Source organism: Stegostoma tigrinum, chromosome 2, assembly GCF_030684315.1.
Source record: "Stegostoma tigrinum isolate sSteTig4 chromosome 2, sSteTig4.hap1, whole genome shotgun sequence".
NCBI classification, from domain to species: domain Eukaryota; kingdom Metazoa; phylum Chordata; class Chondrichthyes; order Orectolobiformes; family Stegostomatidae; genus Stegostoma; species Stegostoma tigrinum.
Genome location: NC_081355.1, coordinates 122,744,183 through 122,762,452, shown reverse-complemented (window position 1 = coordinate 122,762,452; position 18,270 = coordinate 122,744,183). Strand labels below are relative to the sequence as shown.

General features: G+C 42.8%; 1 protein-coding gene across 1 annotated transcript in view; it reads right to left on the bottom strand.

Annotated features, from left to right (window-relative positions):
- gad2 (glutamate decarboxylase 2) overlaps window positions 1-18,270 on the bottom strand; it is a 132,803-nt gene that overhangs the window by 65,658 nt on the left and 48,875 nt on the right. Inside the window, exon 4 of the mRNA XM_048559863.2 lies at window positions 8,167-8,400. Within this exon, the coding sequence (XP_048415820.1) occupies window positions 8,167-8,400 (234 nt within the window). The remainder of the gene's footprint in view (window positions 1-8,166; window positions 8,401-18,270) is intronic.

The window sequence follows — 18,270 nt, the reverse complement described above, 5'->3', positions numbered from 1 at the left end:
CCCCACCCACCTCCCAGGTAAAGAATTTCTTCCGTTAAATAAACACTGTGAAAAAAGTTTTCACATTTGCTTTTTTTTGTAAAATGCTTTAAAACTGTGTCCTCTAATTCTCAATCTGTGTATATATAGAGAAGTTTCACCAGAACCACTCTGTCCAGACCCCTCATGAAGTTGAAAACTTCTGTCAAAGATCCTCTTAAATGTCTCTTCTACAAAGAAAACACTCCCAACTGTTGTAATATTTTCTCATAACTGATGTGTCTCGTTCCTGGAAACATCCTCCTAAAACTACCTTGCACTCCTTCCATGGCATTCACATCCTTCCTACAGTGTGATACCCAAAAACTGTATACAATATTCCAGCCAAGGTCTAACCAGTGTCTTAAATAGGTTTATCACAATCTCCCTGCCTTTTTGTACTTGAATGGCCTTACAAATGAAGCTGGCAAGGGGGTATGCTTTATGAACAACTCTGTCTAATTGTCCTGTCATATTTAATGGCTTATGTACAAACATGGAAAATATAAAAACATAGAAGATAGGAGCAGGAGGAGGCCATTCAGCCCTTCAAGCATGTTCCATCATTCTTCACGATCATGGCTGATCGTCCAACTCAATAGTCTAATCCTGCTTTCTCCCCATAACCTTTGATCCCATTCACCCCAAGTGCTATACCTAGCTGCCTGTTGAATACATACAATGTTTTGGCATGAACTACTTCCTGTGGTAATAAATTCCACAAGCTCACCACTCTAGTGAAGAAATGTTTCCTCATCTCCACCCTAAATTGTCTACCCAAAATCCTCGTACTGTGACCCTTGGTTCTGGACACACCCACCATCAGGAACACCCTTCCTGCATCTACCTGATCCAGTCCTGTTAGAATTTTTTAAGTCTCTATGAGACCCTCCCTCATTTGTCTTGACTCTAGTGAAAACAATCCTAGCCTAGTCAATCTCTCCTCGTTCTCCTCATACTTCAGACCAGCCAGCCCCGGAATTAGTCTGGTAAGCCTTCGGTGCACTCCCTTGAGAGCTAGAGTGTCCTTCCTCAGAAGAGGAGACTAAAATTGAACATAATATTCTATATTATACAAGGCCCTGTACAACTGCAACAACACATCACTGCTTCTGTACTTGAAACCTCTCATAATGAAGGCCAACATACCATTTGCCTTCTTTACCACCTGCTGCACCTGCATAATTACCTTCAGTGACTGGTACACCAGAACACCCAGGTCCCACAGAACACTTCCCTCTCTGAATTTACACCTATTCAGGTATTCATTTGCCTTGTCAAGGGGCACAGCTGGATGAACACAGCAGGCCAAGCAGCATCAAAGGAGCAGGAAAACTGACATTTTGGGTGGAGACCCTTCTTCAGAAATGGGGGAGGGGAAGGAGATTCTGAAATAAATAGGGAGAGAGGGGATGCGGATAGAAGATGCATAAAGGAGAAGTTAGGTGGACAGGAGACAGACAGGTCAAAGAGGCAGGGTTGGGTCCAGCAAAGGTGAATGGAGGTGGGGAATTAAGGAGGGGATAGGTCGGTCCAGGGAGGACGGACAGGTGAAGGAGGCGTGATGAGGTTAGTGGGTAGGAGATGGGAGTGGGGCTTGAGGTGGGAGGAATGGTTAGGGAGGTGGGGACATGCTGGGCTGGTTTTGGGATGCGGTCAGGGGAGGGGAGACTTTGAAGCTTGTGAAGTCCACATTGATACCATTGGGCTGCAAGGTTCCCAAGCGGAATATGAGTTGCTATTCCTGCAACCTCCCTCCCCCTAATCTCCTCTCCCCCTACTGCATTCCAAAACTCACCCAGCTTGTCCCTGCCTCCCTAACCTGTCCTTCCTTCCACCTATTCCTTCCTCCCACCCCTAGACACACGCCCATCTCCTACCTACTAACCTCATCCCGCCCCCTTGATCTGTCCATCCTCCCTTATCTGACCTATCCCCTCCCTACCTCTCCAACTATACTCACCTTTACTGGCTCAATCCCTACCTGTTTGACCTGTCTGCCTCCTCTCCACCTCTCTTCTTCTCTAACCATCTTCTATCCACCCTTCATCTCTCCCCATTTATTTCAGAACCCCTTCCCCTCCCCCATTTCTGAAGAAGGGTCGAGGCCCGAAACATCAGCTTTCCTGCCCCTCTGATGCTGCTTGGCGTGCTGTGTTCATCCAGCTCCACACCTCGTTATCTCAGATTCTCCAGCATCTGCAGTTCCGGCTATCTCTGAAACTCTTTCATTGTCCCTTGTTGATGCTGAGTTGTTAGTTTTTAAAAAATCGTTTTGTCATGAATGCAGGATTTACCGTCCATCCCTCAGGGCCATGAAGAAGCTCATTAACATTATGTGGAATTTCTTCAGATTTTTATGCACATTCATCAGTAATAGCAGACTCAATATTATTTTTGATTATTAATACTTTAAAATAGATTGGATGTAATGTTATAAAGCTGGAGGGAGAACAAAGTAGATGTTACAGGGCATTGATTCATTGTGTGCACAAACAATAAGATTGTTCAATTCTGTTTGATATTCTTTGGTTGAGTAAAGCAGTGGAAATATGGTATAAACACTGTTCCAATTGTGTTGAGAGTTATACTTGGGGTACTGCTGACTAATCCTTTAATAGGAAAGCTAGTACAGAAGCAGTGGAAAGAGAAATTGAACAACAAATACAAAGAAAGAGACATCTCTAAATATTCCATTTTATCTTTGTCAAGCCCCAAACTTTAATCCCTGAATAAAGTTTGAAGCTTGACAAAGATAAAATGGAATACTTAGCGATGTCTCTTTCTTTGTTTTTGCTAAAGTTGCTTTAATTTTAATTAAATTTGATCAGTTGTTTTGGTCTTTACATGTAAGGTGTAAATGTGATTATATTTTCTATCTTTTTAGATTATCAGTTGATTAGGTATGAGGACTAAACAAATTCCCCTGTGTAAAGCCACCATCAAATAAGATAACTAAGCTATGCAACCTCAGGCATGCATTCTTCAATCTGACCTCACCTGTTAAAAAGAAATGCTGCCATTTATTTTTCCAAGACCTACTGGCATTTATTCCAAGTTTCTAATATCTCTGTTCCAACATGAAACACACAACAACGCTCTGGATCCAGTGGTACAGGTAATCTGGCATCCTGTATATTCAGATGTAAAATCCCAACTGGTTCCAGTCTCAAACCCACACAGGGTCAGTGATAAGCAGACTCATGGCAGGTAGGTTCCCAAGACTGATAGGTCAATGGGAGTGCCTCCAGTACCCACAAATTGACAGTCCTGCTGGCAGGGCCAAGACCTTCTGCTCTGAAGTTAGAGACAGTGAGGGAGAAGGCAAGGTGACTTCATTTCTTTGAAACTGCCATAGCTACCAAGGGCAACTAAGGATGGGTAATAAATGCTACCTGAGCCAGTGGTGCCCACATCCCTTGAATGTCTGAAAGAAAAACTACAAGGACATGATCTTGGAGGGGCAAGCTGCCCGCATGCCTTCTGTACATCTTAGTGAGGGTGAGAACAGGGCCTGACTAGAGCACTGAATTACATCCATTTGGCACTGCCTGAATTCCTGCCACTCGCTCGCAAGCTGCCAATCTAACCCCAACCTGGCTTCTTTGTAAATGATTCGGATTTTCATAAAGGAGTCTAGGCAGTGCCATTTTGCACACCTGCCCTTTGCTAATCCTTACCTCGATTAAAAATTTAGGCCATGTCTTGGAAAACCATCACCACGATATTTAAAAAGATTGAACTGCGGCAATGATAAGAGCAGGTTAGAATAAGTTAAAAGGGATCTCAAATTAGGGATAGATAGAAGGTTATAAAGTGTGAAGCTGGATGAACACAACAGACCAAGCAGCATCTCAGGAGCACAAAAGCTGGCGTTTTGGTCCTAGACCCTTCCATGAAGGATGAAGGGTCTAGGCCCGAAACGTCAGCTTTTGTGCTCCTGAGATGCTGCTTGGCCTGCTGTGTTCATCCAGCTTCACACTTTATTATCTTGGGTTCTCCAGCATCTGCAGTTCCCATTATCTCTCATAGATAGAAGGTAGGGATGTTAAGCAATCTAACATTTGAAAATGACAATATTCTTACATGTAAAGATGTCAATTGTTTTGTATAATTATTGTAAACAAGATGTTGCTTACAACTCACTAGCTTTTAGAAACCATAGAGATGCCTGGACTTTTCTTTCCCTTTAATCTGACTGCATGAACAACTAGAGCAAAATGACTTGGAAATCATTTTTAAACCAGACAATGTGTGACAGACCAGCAATATACTTGGATAATAAAATGTGAGGCTGGATGAACACAGCAGGCCAAGCAGCATCTCAGGAGCACAAAAGCTGACGTTTCGGTCCTAGACCCTTCATCAGAGAATTCTCCAGCATCTGCAGTTCCCATTATCTCTGAGCAATATACTTGGGTTTGGCTTTATTTTAATTGTATTAGTAAAGTAACAAATTGTTCCCAGATTCCAATTTTATTTACTGAGAATCTCAAATGAAGCAATTGATATATTTTAAAAGAACATTAACATCAGAGGAGTTTAAATGTGAGTTGGTATCATTGGTTATGTCAGATTAGCTGATGCAACTCTTATCTCTGGTTCTTTAATGCTACATTCAAGTCCTGTACTCAATATACAAACTAATGCAAAGCCATTGTTCTTGTGTTACAGTTTATTTCGTCTTTGATTAACAAATGATCTTTACTCATTGATGAATACAGAAAAAGATAGCTCTAAAACAAAGGAATAAATGGGGAAAATGTAGAAGTGTTTATCATGTAGGGCCATTATAGGTCATCGTGGGTTAGGTGGATTGGCCATGCTAAATTGCCCATAGTATCCAGGGATGTGTAAGCTAGGTGGGTTAGCCAGGGGAATTGCAGTATTATGGGGATAGGGTGGGATGCTGTTCAAAGGATTGCTGTGGACTTGGTGAGCCAAATGGTATGCTTTCGCAGTGTAGGGATTCTGTGATTCAGCCCCTCAAATCTATCCCATCATTCAATCACATCTTTGCTGTTTTTTCAAAAAAATAGTTTTTCACAAAATGTGGACTAGGCCAGGATTTATCACATATCCTGAATTGCCCTTGAGAGGATGTTAGTGAGTCGTTTCCTTGAACTGCTGAAATCTGTGCAGTAGAGACATCTCAAAGATTCCATATCCTGTTCTGCCCTTACCCAATAAAAACCTATCAGCCTCATTTTTGAAAATGTCTATTGACGCCACATCCACAACCATTTAGAGGATTGAGTTTCAGATTTTCGCTCCCCTTTGAATACAAAAGTGCTTCCTGATTTTACTCTGAAACAAAAAGCTATTTTCGAATCAACCCATTAAGAGATGTTTTTACAGACCTCTGGAGCAGGTGGGACTTGAACCCAGATCACCTGGTTCAGAGATGGGGATACTCCCACTGTGCCAAAAGAGCCTCAAAGTGATTTCATTTGAAATAACCTATCACTAAATCTTAAGAATCTCGAGTTGTGTTCTAGATCTCCAAGCAGAGGATTATTTTCTGTTTCAGAGCAAAAGCAAATACTTCTGCATGTCATTATACCATTGAATGTTGAAATAAAAGATTTACATCTGTGGACTCCAACATTATACATTGCTGCTCAAAGCAGGTCCACTGGGAGAATGCTATGAAGATACACCATGCACAAAAGAAGGCAAGGAATTTAATAATCAGGTCACCGTGTATTACCCATAATTAAGGGGCTGAAGGGCATGGCTGTCAAAAGCCTGGATCTGATTTATAAGACCATGCTCTAATGTGACAATTTTCTTTCATCCTATAAATGAGAGGAAGATACATTTTTTCTTTCTCTCCAAGGTGCTTCTCCATTGCTCTTTCCTACCATGATGCCTTAATTCTGCAAATGGGAGAAAGTGCCCTGGATAGGCTGATTTTTGTTCCGGGGGTTAGATGTACTGGAGGTTATTCCTTCCAAAAGGTGCAGAGGCGTCAGAGGATCTGACTGGTGTGGGGGCAGGTTGTCTGAAAAGTGGCCTTGTGGCTCCGGCATTTTGTCCCAACTACGAAAAAAATTATCAAGCAAACAAAAACAACACTCTAACCTTTATTCTGCCACATTGCCTCAGCCCAAACTATTTCCTCTGCCCCATCCATGCTAACTTAAAAGCTCTCATACCCAAACCACCCTGACATTCTGTGTAAAAACCAAAAGAACTGCGGATGCTGTAAATCAGGGACAAAAACAAAGTTGCTGGAAAAGCTCAGCAGGTCTGGCGGCATCCGTGGAGGAGAAAACAGAGTTAATGTTTTGGGTCTGGTGACTCTTCCTCTGAACTGGCATTCTGTGTACCCTCCAAGCCAATCTATGCCCTCTAAACTTTCATGGTCCCTCATCCCTTCATGTCAACCTATGCCTATTTACCCATACCCCATGGCCTTTCATTCTCCAGTGCTAACTTCGAGTAAACTCCTGCCAAGCCACATACTTAAACCTCCAACCCTTGCTTTTAAAGTCTTCATGCAATCTCATCTATAAACTATGGGGAAATGTTCGCACCCATGCTGAAACAAAAATAAAACAGTGTTTAAAGTTTCTATTGATGAATTCACTATGTGAAACAAAAACATGATTGATTAAAAAATACATTTAGATTTCTTCAACAACATATTCTCTTATAGAACTGAGAATTTACAAGCATAACCTCACATCAAGGGCTTCATAACCAGTTAGAGCAGTCAATCCAATTGTGAGCTGACAAGGACCTTACTCTGACAAAAATAGGTTGTAAAGTCATCATGCTACACTGAACATGTAATGGTGGTCCTCAGGCTTATGTCAACAGTGAAATGGTGATCACTTATTTAAAAGAAAACAGCAGACTACTTGATTTTAAATTTAAAAGTCAGGAAATTTAAATGCTTTGACATCTCTGCAATTCCCTTCACAATTCTAAAGCATTTACTACTTTGCACACATTCATGTCTAGTTTCAACAATCCCAAATGGCACTTGACCCCTACAAAAGGGCACATTAGCTCACCCAAAAGGTGTACAAGGATGTCTCCAGCTTATATCTTCTCTTGAAAAGGTAAAGTCCACAAGTTGTGTTTTATATAATAATGAAAATAGGAACTGTTTGAAGGCAGCTATACATTTACGTATGCACTTACATCTGAGAAGATATGTAACGTACATCCCTGCCTCATTCCTCCCAGAGTTAATCTCTTGCCATGTTCAGAAGCAGGAACGGGATCAGATCCCCAGTGTTATTTTGTCTACCCAGGGATGGTTCCTGCTTTTGTGAAAATCCAACCCATTGCATGACCTGAAATTGATGCTGGTTCATGAATAGTCAGAAGGAGCTGCACATATCAGAAGCAAACACAGAAAATGCTGGAGAGACTCAGCAGGTTTGGCAACACTGAGGAGAGACAAACAGATTTTAATGTTTTGAGGCCAGTATGACTCCGCTTCCGATCTCTGAACTAGAACTAATTCTTTGTATTTAGGTTGAGAATACATTTCAGAAAACCTTAGAAACAGTAAACCAATTAAATGGAAAGCTGTAGGTTGAGAGACTGTTTATCCTCCTTTGAAGCCTTATACCATTTTTGTTCTTTCCCTTCTGCACAAGATTTAGCACTTAAAAGTTTGATGGCTGCCAAAACTTAGTCAACTCGGTCAAAGAATCTGAATGTCACTCTAGACAAGCATCCAACCACATGACCCTACAAATTAAACTCTGGTACTTTGTAGATCATGCTACCAGGATTGTAGAGAGAGAATGCACTTGATGAATAGCCTTTCACTAGAGTAGCTAATGTGAATTTCAGTGTACCATGAATTCAGGTCATAAGATCAAGCAGTGAATGATACACCAATCCAAAATACTTGTACAATGAGTTGTACCATTTCTCAGCTGGATTTCTGCAGTCCAATAGTCCTTATCTGCTGTTACCACATATATCATTTCAAAAGTAGTTACGCATTTTGATAGTTTAAAGGAAGGTCATGTGATAAACCATTCTGAAATATTTGTGATGATTATTACACATATTTTATCTATCAGTCAGACTGTACAGATACACCTTAGACAAAAAATTTACTAAATGAAATCAACATCACACTGGCTTCATGACATGCAATGAGCAGTTTTGTTTTCATACCTGTCTTCACAGCATATTTAAGTGTGGTTCTGCAAGTTGCCAGAATGTCTTCCAAAGTATTCGGCTGTTCATCCAGCATCCAGTTAAATCCCTCAAGCAGTTCATCAGGGTAGTGGAAATCTATTACTTTTGTAGATCTATCAAATGTTTTCAAAATGTATTCAAGGAGAATGTCCAAAACTTGTTCCAAGAAAGTGAAAGTTACTCCTTCCCCATCGCATGCTGGCAGGAGGTCTGTAAAGATAGAAAAGGGTAAAGAAAAATACAATTTAACTGCGTTTTCAGTTTATCCTCGTCTTTTTCCCCCTGCAGGCTGCTTCTTAATACAGCCCTTCCAGGAAATACACAACAGTTTTCAGTCACATCCACAATTGGTATTGCCGACAATCCATTATCTGACAGCAGGAGATTATATCTGACTGGGTAGAAACTAATTATAGCAGTTAGTTTCCTCCTCTGGGGAGATCTGGCTGAGATCTGACAAGAACCTCTAACCGATGTTAAATGATGTACAGCTCAGAAACCTAATCTCATAACTATCCCATTAGGTGTCAAATATCCATTTACTTGAACGGCCATTTTAATCAATCATTTATTCCATGGATAAGGCACCTGTTTCTAAAATAGTTATGTATGAACTCAAATCAAAATAGAATTCTAAATAACTAGAAAATTCCCTTTGAACCTAGAAACAACTGTTGCTGCTTTTGGCAGATAAATTCATAACTAGTTAGCACGAGAACACAGCATTTGCAAATATAGCAGGAAAAGGAATTCCGTTTAGGTTCATTAAACATTTGTCTTGTTAATGCTGCCAAAGCATTACTTGAACAAAACACAGTGAAAGAAATGTGATTACACCTGCAGAGAACTTTTTAAACTTGGGTATATTGTTTGAAAAAAAACTTTGAGGTATGACCAGGCTGTCAAAGCCAGACCACTGTAAATACTTGACAGCTGGCTAAGAAGCGTTAAAAAAATGCGTTAAAATATGGGGTGCTGCACATCAGAATTAAACCATAAAAGAGATGATAGCATGTAGGAAAATAAAAGCTATGAAAATGTGAAGGCAGCAATCCTTACAATTACTCTAGTAACATGTTTGCCAACGACCATGCGGATGGGTAGGAGCCCCATAATCTGCTTTTAAATATTGGGGACCTGCGACACTAGGGACAAAAAGGGTGTTAATGCAAAGGAATGACATGAAGATGGGATTCTGCGCACCCTGCAGAAACTTCTATATGCTCATCTTCTGAAAGAGCTGCTTTACAACCTGCAGAGAAAATGTTTCCACCTTGATCCCTGAGGTCTGCGTTTAGACTTCTACTTGAGTCCTATTTCATTCTTTCCCAAAGTTGTATCTGGTCTCCCCAGAAATATTTCCATTGTTTTGTATCTGGTCCCAGTGAAAGTCCAGGGAAAATAAACAGTCGTCTGATGTTTCTGTTGTCCTACTGCTTCCTCTGCTCCACCTGGCTAAGTTTGGGTTGTGTCAAGGCTCTATCCTATTAGATTATCTCAGAAACTTCAAGTTTCCAGGATTCCGAATATCCAGGATTTAACTTGAATGACTAACCATTTTGAAGATGCAGAGAGTGTATACTATATTTTTGAGACTAGGATCTTCAGAATACAAACTTGATTATTTATTGTCATGTGTACCATGATACAGTGAAAATTATTGTTTTGTGAGCTAACCAGACAAGTCATACCTTACTTAAGTATATCTGAGTAATGGAACAGAATGCAGAATACAGTGTTACAGCTGCGGAGAAAGTGCAGAAAAAGATCAACTGTAATATATGAGAGAGGTCTGTTCATTAGTCAGCTAACAGCGGGGAAGAAGCTCTTCTCAAAATGGGAGTAGTCAAATTAGAACTTAATGATCCTTGCATAAATATCGGATTCTCCTTTAACTCAGAGATCTTAAGCCAATAATACATTCACTTCTTTATATCTCTGAATTTTTTCTTTATTGTGGAAGCTTAATTTCTTTCAGCAAATTCCAAACTTCGGTATTTTGAAGATTTAACTCAGCATGAATACCCAGGCTGAATCTCACGTCAGCTTATGGAATCAATTTACCGTGTCCTTATATATTTTTGGCTTCTAGTTCCTGCTTCAATGGGTAGAGTTTTCCAAGAATGCTTGGAGATTTTACTTGGGCTGGTGGATGAACTTATTTGGGTGGGAAGATAAGTTTCAGGTTCCTAAGAATGGGTTAAAATTTTGGTCCTCTCAGAACCTTGCAGGTGGTTCAGCTTTCCTGGACCTGATGGTCTATAATCTTGTTTCTATTCATTAACATATAATGAATACTCATCACATCCCAGACCACAGGAACAATATACGAGGCTGTAATCTTGCGAGGCATAAAAATGTGAAGCATGTATGTTCGCAATCCTAACTATAAATACAAGTCCTGTACCTGGTGGGGCATACTTCTTCAAGATCTGGTGAGCACAAGCTTCTTTAATAACTTGGCTACTTCATAACCAAACTATTTCTTTGCACAGATAATAAAACGTGAGGCTGGATGAACACAGCAGGCCCAGCAGCATCTCAGGAGCACAAAAGCTGACGTTTCGGGCCTAGACCCTTCATCAGAAAGGGGGATGGGGAGAGGGAACTGGAATAAATACGGAGAGAGGGGGAGGCGGACCGAAGATAGAGAGAAAAGAAGATAGGTGGAGAGGAGCGTATAGGTGGGGAGGTAGGGAGGGGATAGGTCAGTCCAGGGAAGACGGACAGGTCAAGGAGGTGGGATGAGGTTAGTAGGTAGGAAACTGAGGTGCAGCTTGAGGTGGGAGGAAGGGATGGGTGAGAGGAAGAACAGGTTAGGGAGGCAGAGACAGGTTGGACTGGCTTTGGGATGCAGTGGGTGGAGGGGAAGAGCTGGGCTGGTTGTGTGGTGCAGTGGGGGGAGGGGACGAACTGGGCTGGTTTTGGGATGCGGTGGGGGAAGGGGAGATTTTGAAGCTGGTGAAGTCCACATTGATACCATTGGGCTGCAGGGTTCCCAAGCGGAATATGAGTTGCTGTTCCTGCAACCTTTGGGTGGCATCATTGTGGCACTGCAGGAGGCCCATGATGGACATGACATCTAAAGAATGGGAGGGGGAGTGGAAATGGTTTGCAACTGGGAGGTGCAGTTGTTTATTGCGAACCAAGCGGAGGTGTTCTGCAAAGCGGTCCCCCAAGCCTCCGCTTGGTTTCCCCTCTATTCCTCTAGATTGGGGAAACGTCAGCTTTTGTGCTCCTGAGATGCTGCTGGGCCTGCTATGTTCATCTAGCCTCACATTTCATTATCTTGGATTCTCCAGCATCTGCAGTTCCCATTATCACTGATAATATTTCTTTGCACAAATGCTTACAATGTAAAGGGCAACCTGACTGGACCCACCAGCTCATGAGAAGCCTCAGTCATATGCAGACTTGCTTATCGTTTGTAAATGCTTATGGTAGCGAGGTGACGACTTTAAAAATCCTGCCCAAGTTGGTGGCATGGTGGCTCAGTGATTAGCACTGCTGCCTCACAGTGCTAAGGACCCAGGTTCAGTACCACCCTTGGGCGATTGTCTGTGTGGAGTTTGCACATTCTCTCTGTGTCTGCATGGGCTTCCATCGGGTGTACTGGTTTCCTCTCACAGTCCGAAGATGTGCGGATTGGGTGGATAGACCGCACTACATTGCCAGTAGAGTGCAGGGATGTGTAGGCTCGGTGGGTTAGCCATGGGAAATGCAGGGTTACATGGAGAGGGTGGGGCTGGGTCCGGGTGGCATGCTCTTTAGAGGGTTGGTGTGAGGCCTAATGGACCAAATGGCCTGCTTCCACATTGTAAGGATACTATGAGATAGCGAAGTGGCTGACAAGTCTGAATGACGCAGGAAATCAGGGCTTAACTCAAATTGGATCTCACTTCCTAAGTTTTAGGAAATGGGGGGAAATGGGTGAAAGGAACAGCTGGGAATTAAACTTGAAGGAAAATGTTGTCAGGCACAGAAGAATCCTGGGCAATGGAGGGAGGAAACTATGAAGTTGAGGGAAGAATCATATTTATAGGGCCAAAGGTACAAGGAGACAAGGAAGAGTAGAAGCTATGTATCAAGGTTGGGGAACACGATTGGGTAATTAATGTTCTGGGGAGGAACAAAGAGTAGGTTTACTGAATAAAGAACTTGTAAAAGCTGGGTATTGTGACCTGGATGGTGTAGGGATCAGGGAAAAGCAGGAATATAATGGCAAATAGTGTGTAGCGGGGAAAGGTAGAGGGTGAATGATTTGAATTAAAAAGTAGCAATCACTATTTCTCTTCCAAGGTATCTCCCAAGAGAAGGCATTGTACACAATACACAAAACAGTAAGATGTCCAATGTTTGTTTGCATGTGTTCCTGCACTGTACAACTACATTCAACTGAGTGAATCAACACAGTAGGAGACGGAGGGTGATAGTGGGGGGGTTGTTTTTCAGTCTAGGAGTTTGTGTTCTGCAGGGATAGTACACTAGGTCCACTGTCGCTTTTCATAAAGTCATTGAGTCGCACAAGTGGTTTGGATCAGAATTTAGGAAACGTGATTGGTAAATTTGTGGATGTTACCAAAATTGGTGTTGTTTTGGAGAGTGAAGAAGCTTGCTAAGATTACAAAAGGATTTTGATCAATTAGGACAGTGGGTTGAGCAGTGGCAGATGGATTTTATTTTGGATAAATGCAAGGTATAGCATTTTTGTAAAACAAATAAGGGCAGGATGTTTATCGGTAGGGCCCAGGATAGTGTTGTTCCACATAGAAACCTAGGGGTTCGGGTGCATAATCCTTTGAACGTTGCGGCACAGATAGACAGGGTAGTTAAGAAGGAATTTGGCATGCTTGCCTTCATTGCTCAGACCACTGAGCGTAGGAATTGGTATGTCATGTTATGGTTGTATCGGATGTTGATAAGACTACTTTTGGAATATTGTGTCCAGTTCTGGTCGCCCTGCAACAGAAAGGATATCATTAAATTGGAGAAGGCTCAGGAAAGATTTACAAGGTTGTTGGTGGGACTGGAATACTGGAGTTTTAAGGAGGACTGAGAATTTTTTCACTGGACCGTAGGAGGTTGAGGATGACCTTACAGAAGTTTATAGAATCATGAAAGGCACAGATGAGGTAAGTAGCAAAGTTCTTTCCTCTAGGGTAGGAGAGTTCACAATGAGCAGGAATTTTTTAAGGTAATACAAGAAAAAATTAAAAGGGCCTGAGTGGCAACTTCTTCACACAGAGGGTGGTTCATGTGTGGGACAAGCTGCCAGAGAAAGTGATAGATGTGGGTAGAGATACAACCTTTAAAAAGACATTTGGATAGGTACATGATTATGAAAGGTTTAGAGGTACATGGGCCAAACACAGGCAAATGGAACTAATTTAGTTTGGGAAACTTTATCAACGTGGGTGAGTTGGATTGAAAGCTCTGTTTCCATGCTGTTTGACTCTGTAGACCTTTATTTCTACACTGTCTTTGGTGCCACCTTAGTAGCCACATCTGAACTTGGGGAAGGGGAAGGCTGCTGAAGGCTTTGTAGATTTACATCAGATGACTTCAGCAGGTCCCATCGAGTGGTCTGGACTTCAGAAGGCTCTGGGCTGCAATAGACCACTGCCAGGAAGCAAGAGTACCCTCCTCAGCCTGCCTTGATGGAGGCACTTGGGTTTCTGTCAGTTGGAATGTGGTCTGGCAGAGCGCTCCTACAATGATGATCCTATGTTGCCTGTCTGTCACTTCTCCTCATTTTCAGTAAGAATAGCACCACCCTCATCCCTTGAGGGGTTTGGGCACCAGGATGAAGATAAAGTCCCTCAACCCCTTTTTGTCTAACTGATAAATTCATTCATCTAAGGTTCAATGATGGAGTCAAGGTCCTTGTAAATATATGCACACTGATTTATATGTCTAATATATAATTCCCACAGATACTAATTGTTCCACTAGACCTACCTCTCCACAATGCTCACAGACTATTGCACAGAGGCAGAATGTGATCATGGGTTACAACACCTCAGAATTTGATTACACCTTTTTGCTATTCATTCCAGTCTGCTTGTGATCTAAGGCACCTTTGCCAGAAGCTCCAAAAGTTGGCTATTCATTTACATCAGCTCCTTACTGCTCAGTCTAGAGGCTCAACATCTGGACAGACCTAGATGGAGGCCTGTTCTCCAATGATCCTCTGAGGGTTAGAGCACTCAGCCATTTCTTCTTCTTGTAGCTGCAAACCTGTGTCAGTGCTTTGCTCATGAGAATGTGACTCCTTATTCTGTCCTTGATAGATTACCCATCGAGGTGTTTCTTTCTGCACAGATGCCGGATGAGGAGGAAGCCTTTTGCAGTACATTCTCTTGGGCTAACAACTGTTCCTCCTTAGATGACAAAGTGTGGAGCTGGATGAACACAGCAGGCCAAGCAGCATCTCAGGAGCTCCAAAGCTGACGTTTCGGGCCTAGACCCTTCATCAGAGAGGGGGATGGGGAGAGGGAACCGGAATAAATAGGGAGAGAGGGGGAGGCAGACCGAAGATGGAGAGAAAACAAGATAGGTAGAGAGGAGAGTATGGGTGAGGAGGTAGGGAGGAGATAGGTCAGTCCAGGGAAGATGGACAGGTCAAGGAGGTAGGATGAGGTGGTAGGTAGGAAATGGAGGTGCGGCTTGAGGTGGGAGGAAGGGATGGATGAGAGGAAGAACAGGTTAGGAAAGCAGAGACAGGCTGGGCTGGTTTTGGGATGCGATGGGGGGAGGGGACGAGCTGGGCTGGTTTAGTGATGCAGTGGGGGGGAGGGAAAGAACTGGGCTGGTTTTGGGATGCAGTGGGGGAAGGGGAGATTTTGAAGCTTGTGAGGTCCACATTGATACCATTGGGCTGCAGGGTTCCCAAGCGGACTACGAGTTGCTGTTCCTGCAACCTTCGGGTGGCATCATTGTGGCACTGCTGGGGGCCCATGATGGACATGTCGTCTGAGGAATGTGAGGGGGAGTTAAAATGGTTCACGACTGTTGCGAACCGAGCGGAGGTGTTCTGCAAAGCGGTCCCCAAGCCTCTGATTGGTTTCCCCAATGTAGAGGAAGCTACACTGGGTGCAATGGATACATTATACCACATTGGCAGATGTGCAGGTGAACATCTGCTTGATATGGACGGTCATCTTGGGGCCTCTTTGCTCCTCCAGGTTTTTGCATTGCCCTGGACCACCGTCCTGAAAGCCCAGGTGGTATTCTTCATTGAACTGTAGCGGCTTCTCCTTCGTGGACTTGAGCACATTGAATTAGCACAATCCTGGACTATTACGGCTAACCGCATCAAATTGATTGGCCCCAGTTTTGGGAGTGAAAACCACAATTCATTGTGCCCATGCTTATTCATATTAAGGTGGTTAAGATTTGTCTACGATCCTCAGCTTTAAGACCATAAGAAATAGGAACAGGAATAGACCATTCAATCAACACCTCAAGCCTCCTCTGTTGGCTGATCCAACAGTCAGTTGAATGATTTCTGTACAATTTCCTGCCCTTCAAAAGGTAGGAAGGAATACCTGCGCCCTGAGTGCTAGCGAGTTTTCCTGCATGAATATTGGGGTGTGAAGTATTGAGCAGCATTCATCAGTCCAGGTCCCTTTTCATGGCCCACAGCATAGTTTTCAAGAACTTTTTGGGAGCAAACTTTTATTTCATCTCGACTTTAAGAAGTGAGCTTTCACAAGCAAAAGCAGGGTATGTATATTTTGCCATTGGTGTTATGAGGAGATTGGCAAATAGATGCAGGAACTTGAAAATAAATCATTCAAATAAGTTGAGTAGACAAGTTTTGTTTTTTATCGTCCTCACTCTCTACAAATGTGGGCATTTCCATGAATCATGGTACTATTTCTCAAATATTGGCAGCGATTAATTTGATCTAAAACTCCAGACTTCAGGAGCAAAAACAAAGTTGAAGGAAAAGCTCAGCAGGTCTGGCAGCATCTGTGAAGGGCAAAATAAAAGAGTTAATGTTGCGGGTCCAGTGACCCTACTTGCTCTGTTAACTGTTTTTCACAGATGCTGCCAGACCTGCTGAGCTTTTCTAGCAACTTTGTTTTTGTTCCTGACGTACAGTATCTGCAGTTCTTTCAGTTTTTATCCAGACTTCAGGAAGGCCAGTGAATTTTACAGAAGTATTTACATTGTTTTAGAGACAAAATCAGTCAATATTCATGTGAATCACTCACGTAGCAGGGCTGAACCTAGAGCTTGTTTGCTCCTGTCTGCTTTCTTTCTCTTTTTTTTTCTTTTCTTCATTTTGCTTTTGCTCTTTATATCTTTTTTTCTTTAAAGTCTGGAGAGTGGTGGGTGAAGGAGAAAGCCTTCAATGGCTGTGGCAGTGGCATCAATACCAGGATTGAGCCAGACCCAGCTCCATTGTGATTGGAACAAGGTCAGCCAGATGGACCTCATAGAATATGAGCTTCCTGATTCGGGCTGTTAATCTGGTCCACTCAGGGAGCCCTGGCTGACAGATATAAACAGAAATATCAGAGTTTCTGCTCAATCTAAGAGCTGGGTCTGAACTAGCTGGGTCAGTGTCATGTACAATGTGGGTGTAGATAAAGGGTGACTTGGTAACGTGATCCTATACATGTACATGGATCACGTGAAAACTACAGCCTCACAAACCTGGCAGCCATGAGCATAACATGCCTGGCCCCTCAGAACATCCTGCAAGGCTGTTAGAGACTATGCGTTCTCCCCCTCCACCTAGTGTCGAAGAAATCTCTGAGGATGAGGTGAACATGGCAGATGCTGCAGTCTTGATGCTATTATTGCCTGAAGAAGAAGATGAATTTCAGCCAAGATGCTCTAGGCACAAGCAGTAGGTTGTGGTCCGGTATTCACTGCCAGTATCTGAGGCAGTGCCGGAGGAACTGAACCTGGAGCGAAAATGCCCCATGAGAAACAAAAGGAAAAAGAATGGGCTTTCCTCACAGCACTTAGAGGGAGAGGGATATAGTAATTGGAATGAGATCATACAGGGTCATAGAATATGTGTTCTCTGATTGGGGGTTTTAAATCTGGTCCAATCAGGGAGTTCTGGCTGACAGATATAAACAGGAGTGTCAGGGATTCTGTTCACTCCAGGAGTCCCCGCTGTGCTAGCTGGGTCAGTGCGAGGTATTATGCATATGTAAATAAAGGATGACTTGGTGACGGGATAACAAGCCTTTGTGGAGTTATTTCAGACTTCATCCCAGCCTAGGGTCTCCCTGTGCAGTGGGGAGCGGGTTCTGGCTTGACTCCCCTGGCCCACACTCACAGACTAAGGAGAGGAAGAGTCAGTGAAAGGGACGGCAGAAAACCCTGATGACAGCAGCTTCTGGAGGAGTGTTGGATGAAGAGCAGGAGGTGCAGAATCTGCACATTCCCAGACGCATGGCCCTAGCTTGGATGCAGCAGAGGCAGAGGCCCATAACCAAGACCCAAGAGCCTGTTACAGACACCAAGAAGCATGTTTCAGAGACTCCAAACAATGTCAATCAGCGACTGGAAGAGTAGTAGGGGAGGAATGAGAAGCAGAAGAGAATGTGAACTTTATTGCAGTAGAATCCTGCGTTGTACTTAATGTTTCGAGATGGCACCGGAACATGGCAACACTTTGCATATAACGCACAAAAGAACATTTTCACTCTATTTTTATATACATGTGACAATAAATCTAAATCTAAAATCTAAAATATGAATTTACCGCTGTTATCCTTTGATATCTTAGAACATAGAACATGGAATAGTACAGCACAGTACAGGCCATTCGGCCCACAATGTTGTGTCAACCTACTAAGATCAAACTACCCTGCATACCAAACATTTTACTATCCTCCATGTGCCTACCCAAGCGTACTTAAGTTTCTAAAGTATCTGACTCCACTACTACTGCCAGCAGCACATTCTGCATACCTACCATAGACTTAAAGAAATCAATAGAAAAATTGAAACATACTTCTCTGAGTGACTTCACTTTGCAACCTTATAGATATGTACAGAACTGATCATCAGTCAACAGATTTGTAACAAAAATAGAACCAGCTGGAGAAACTC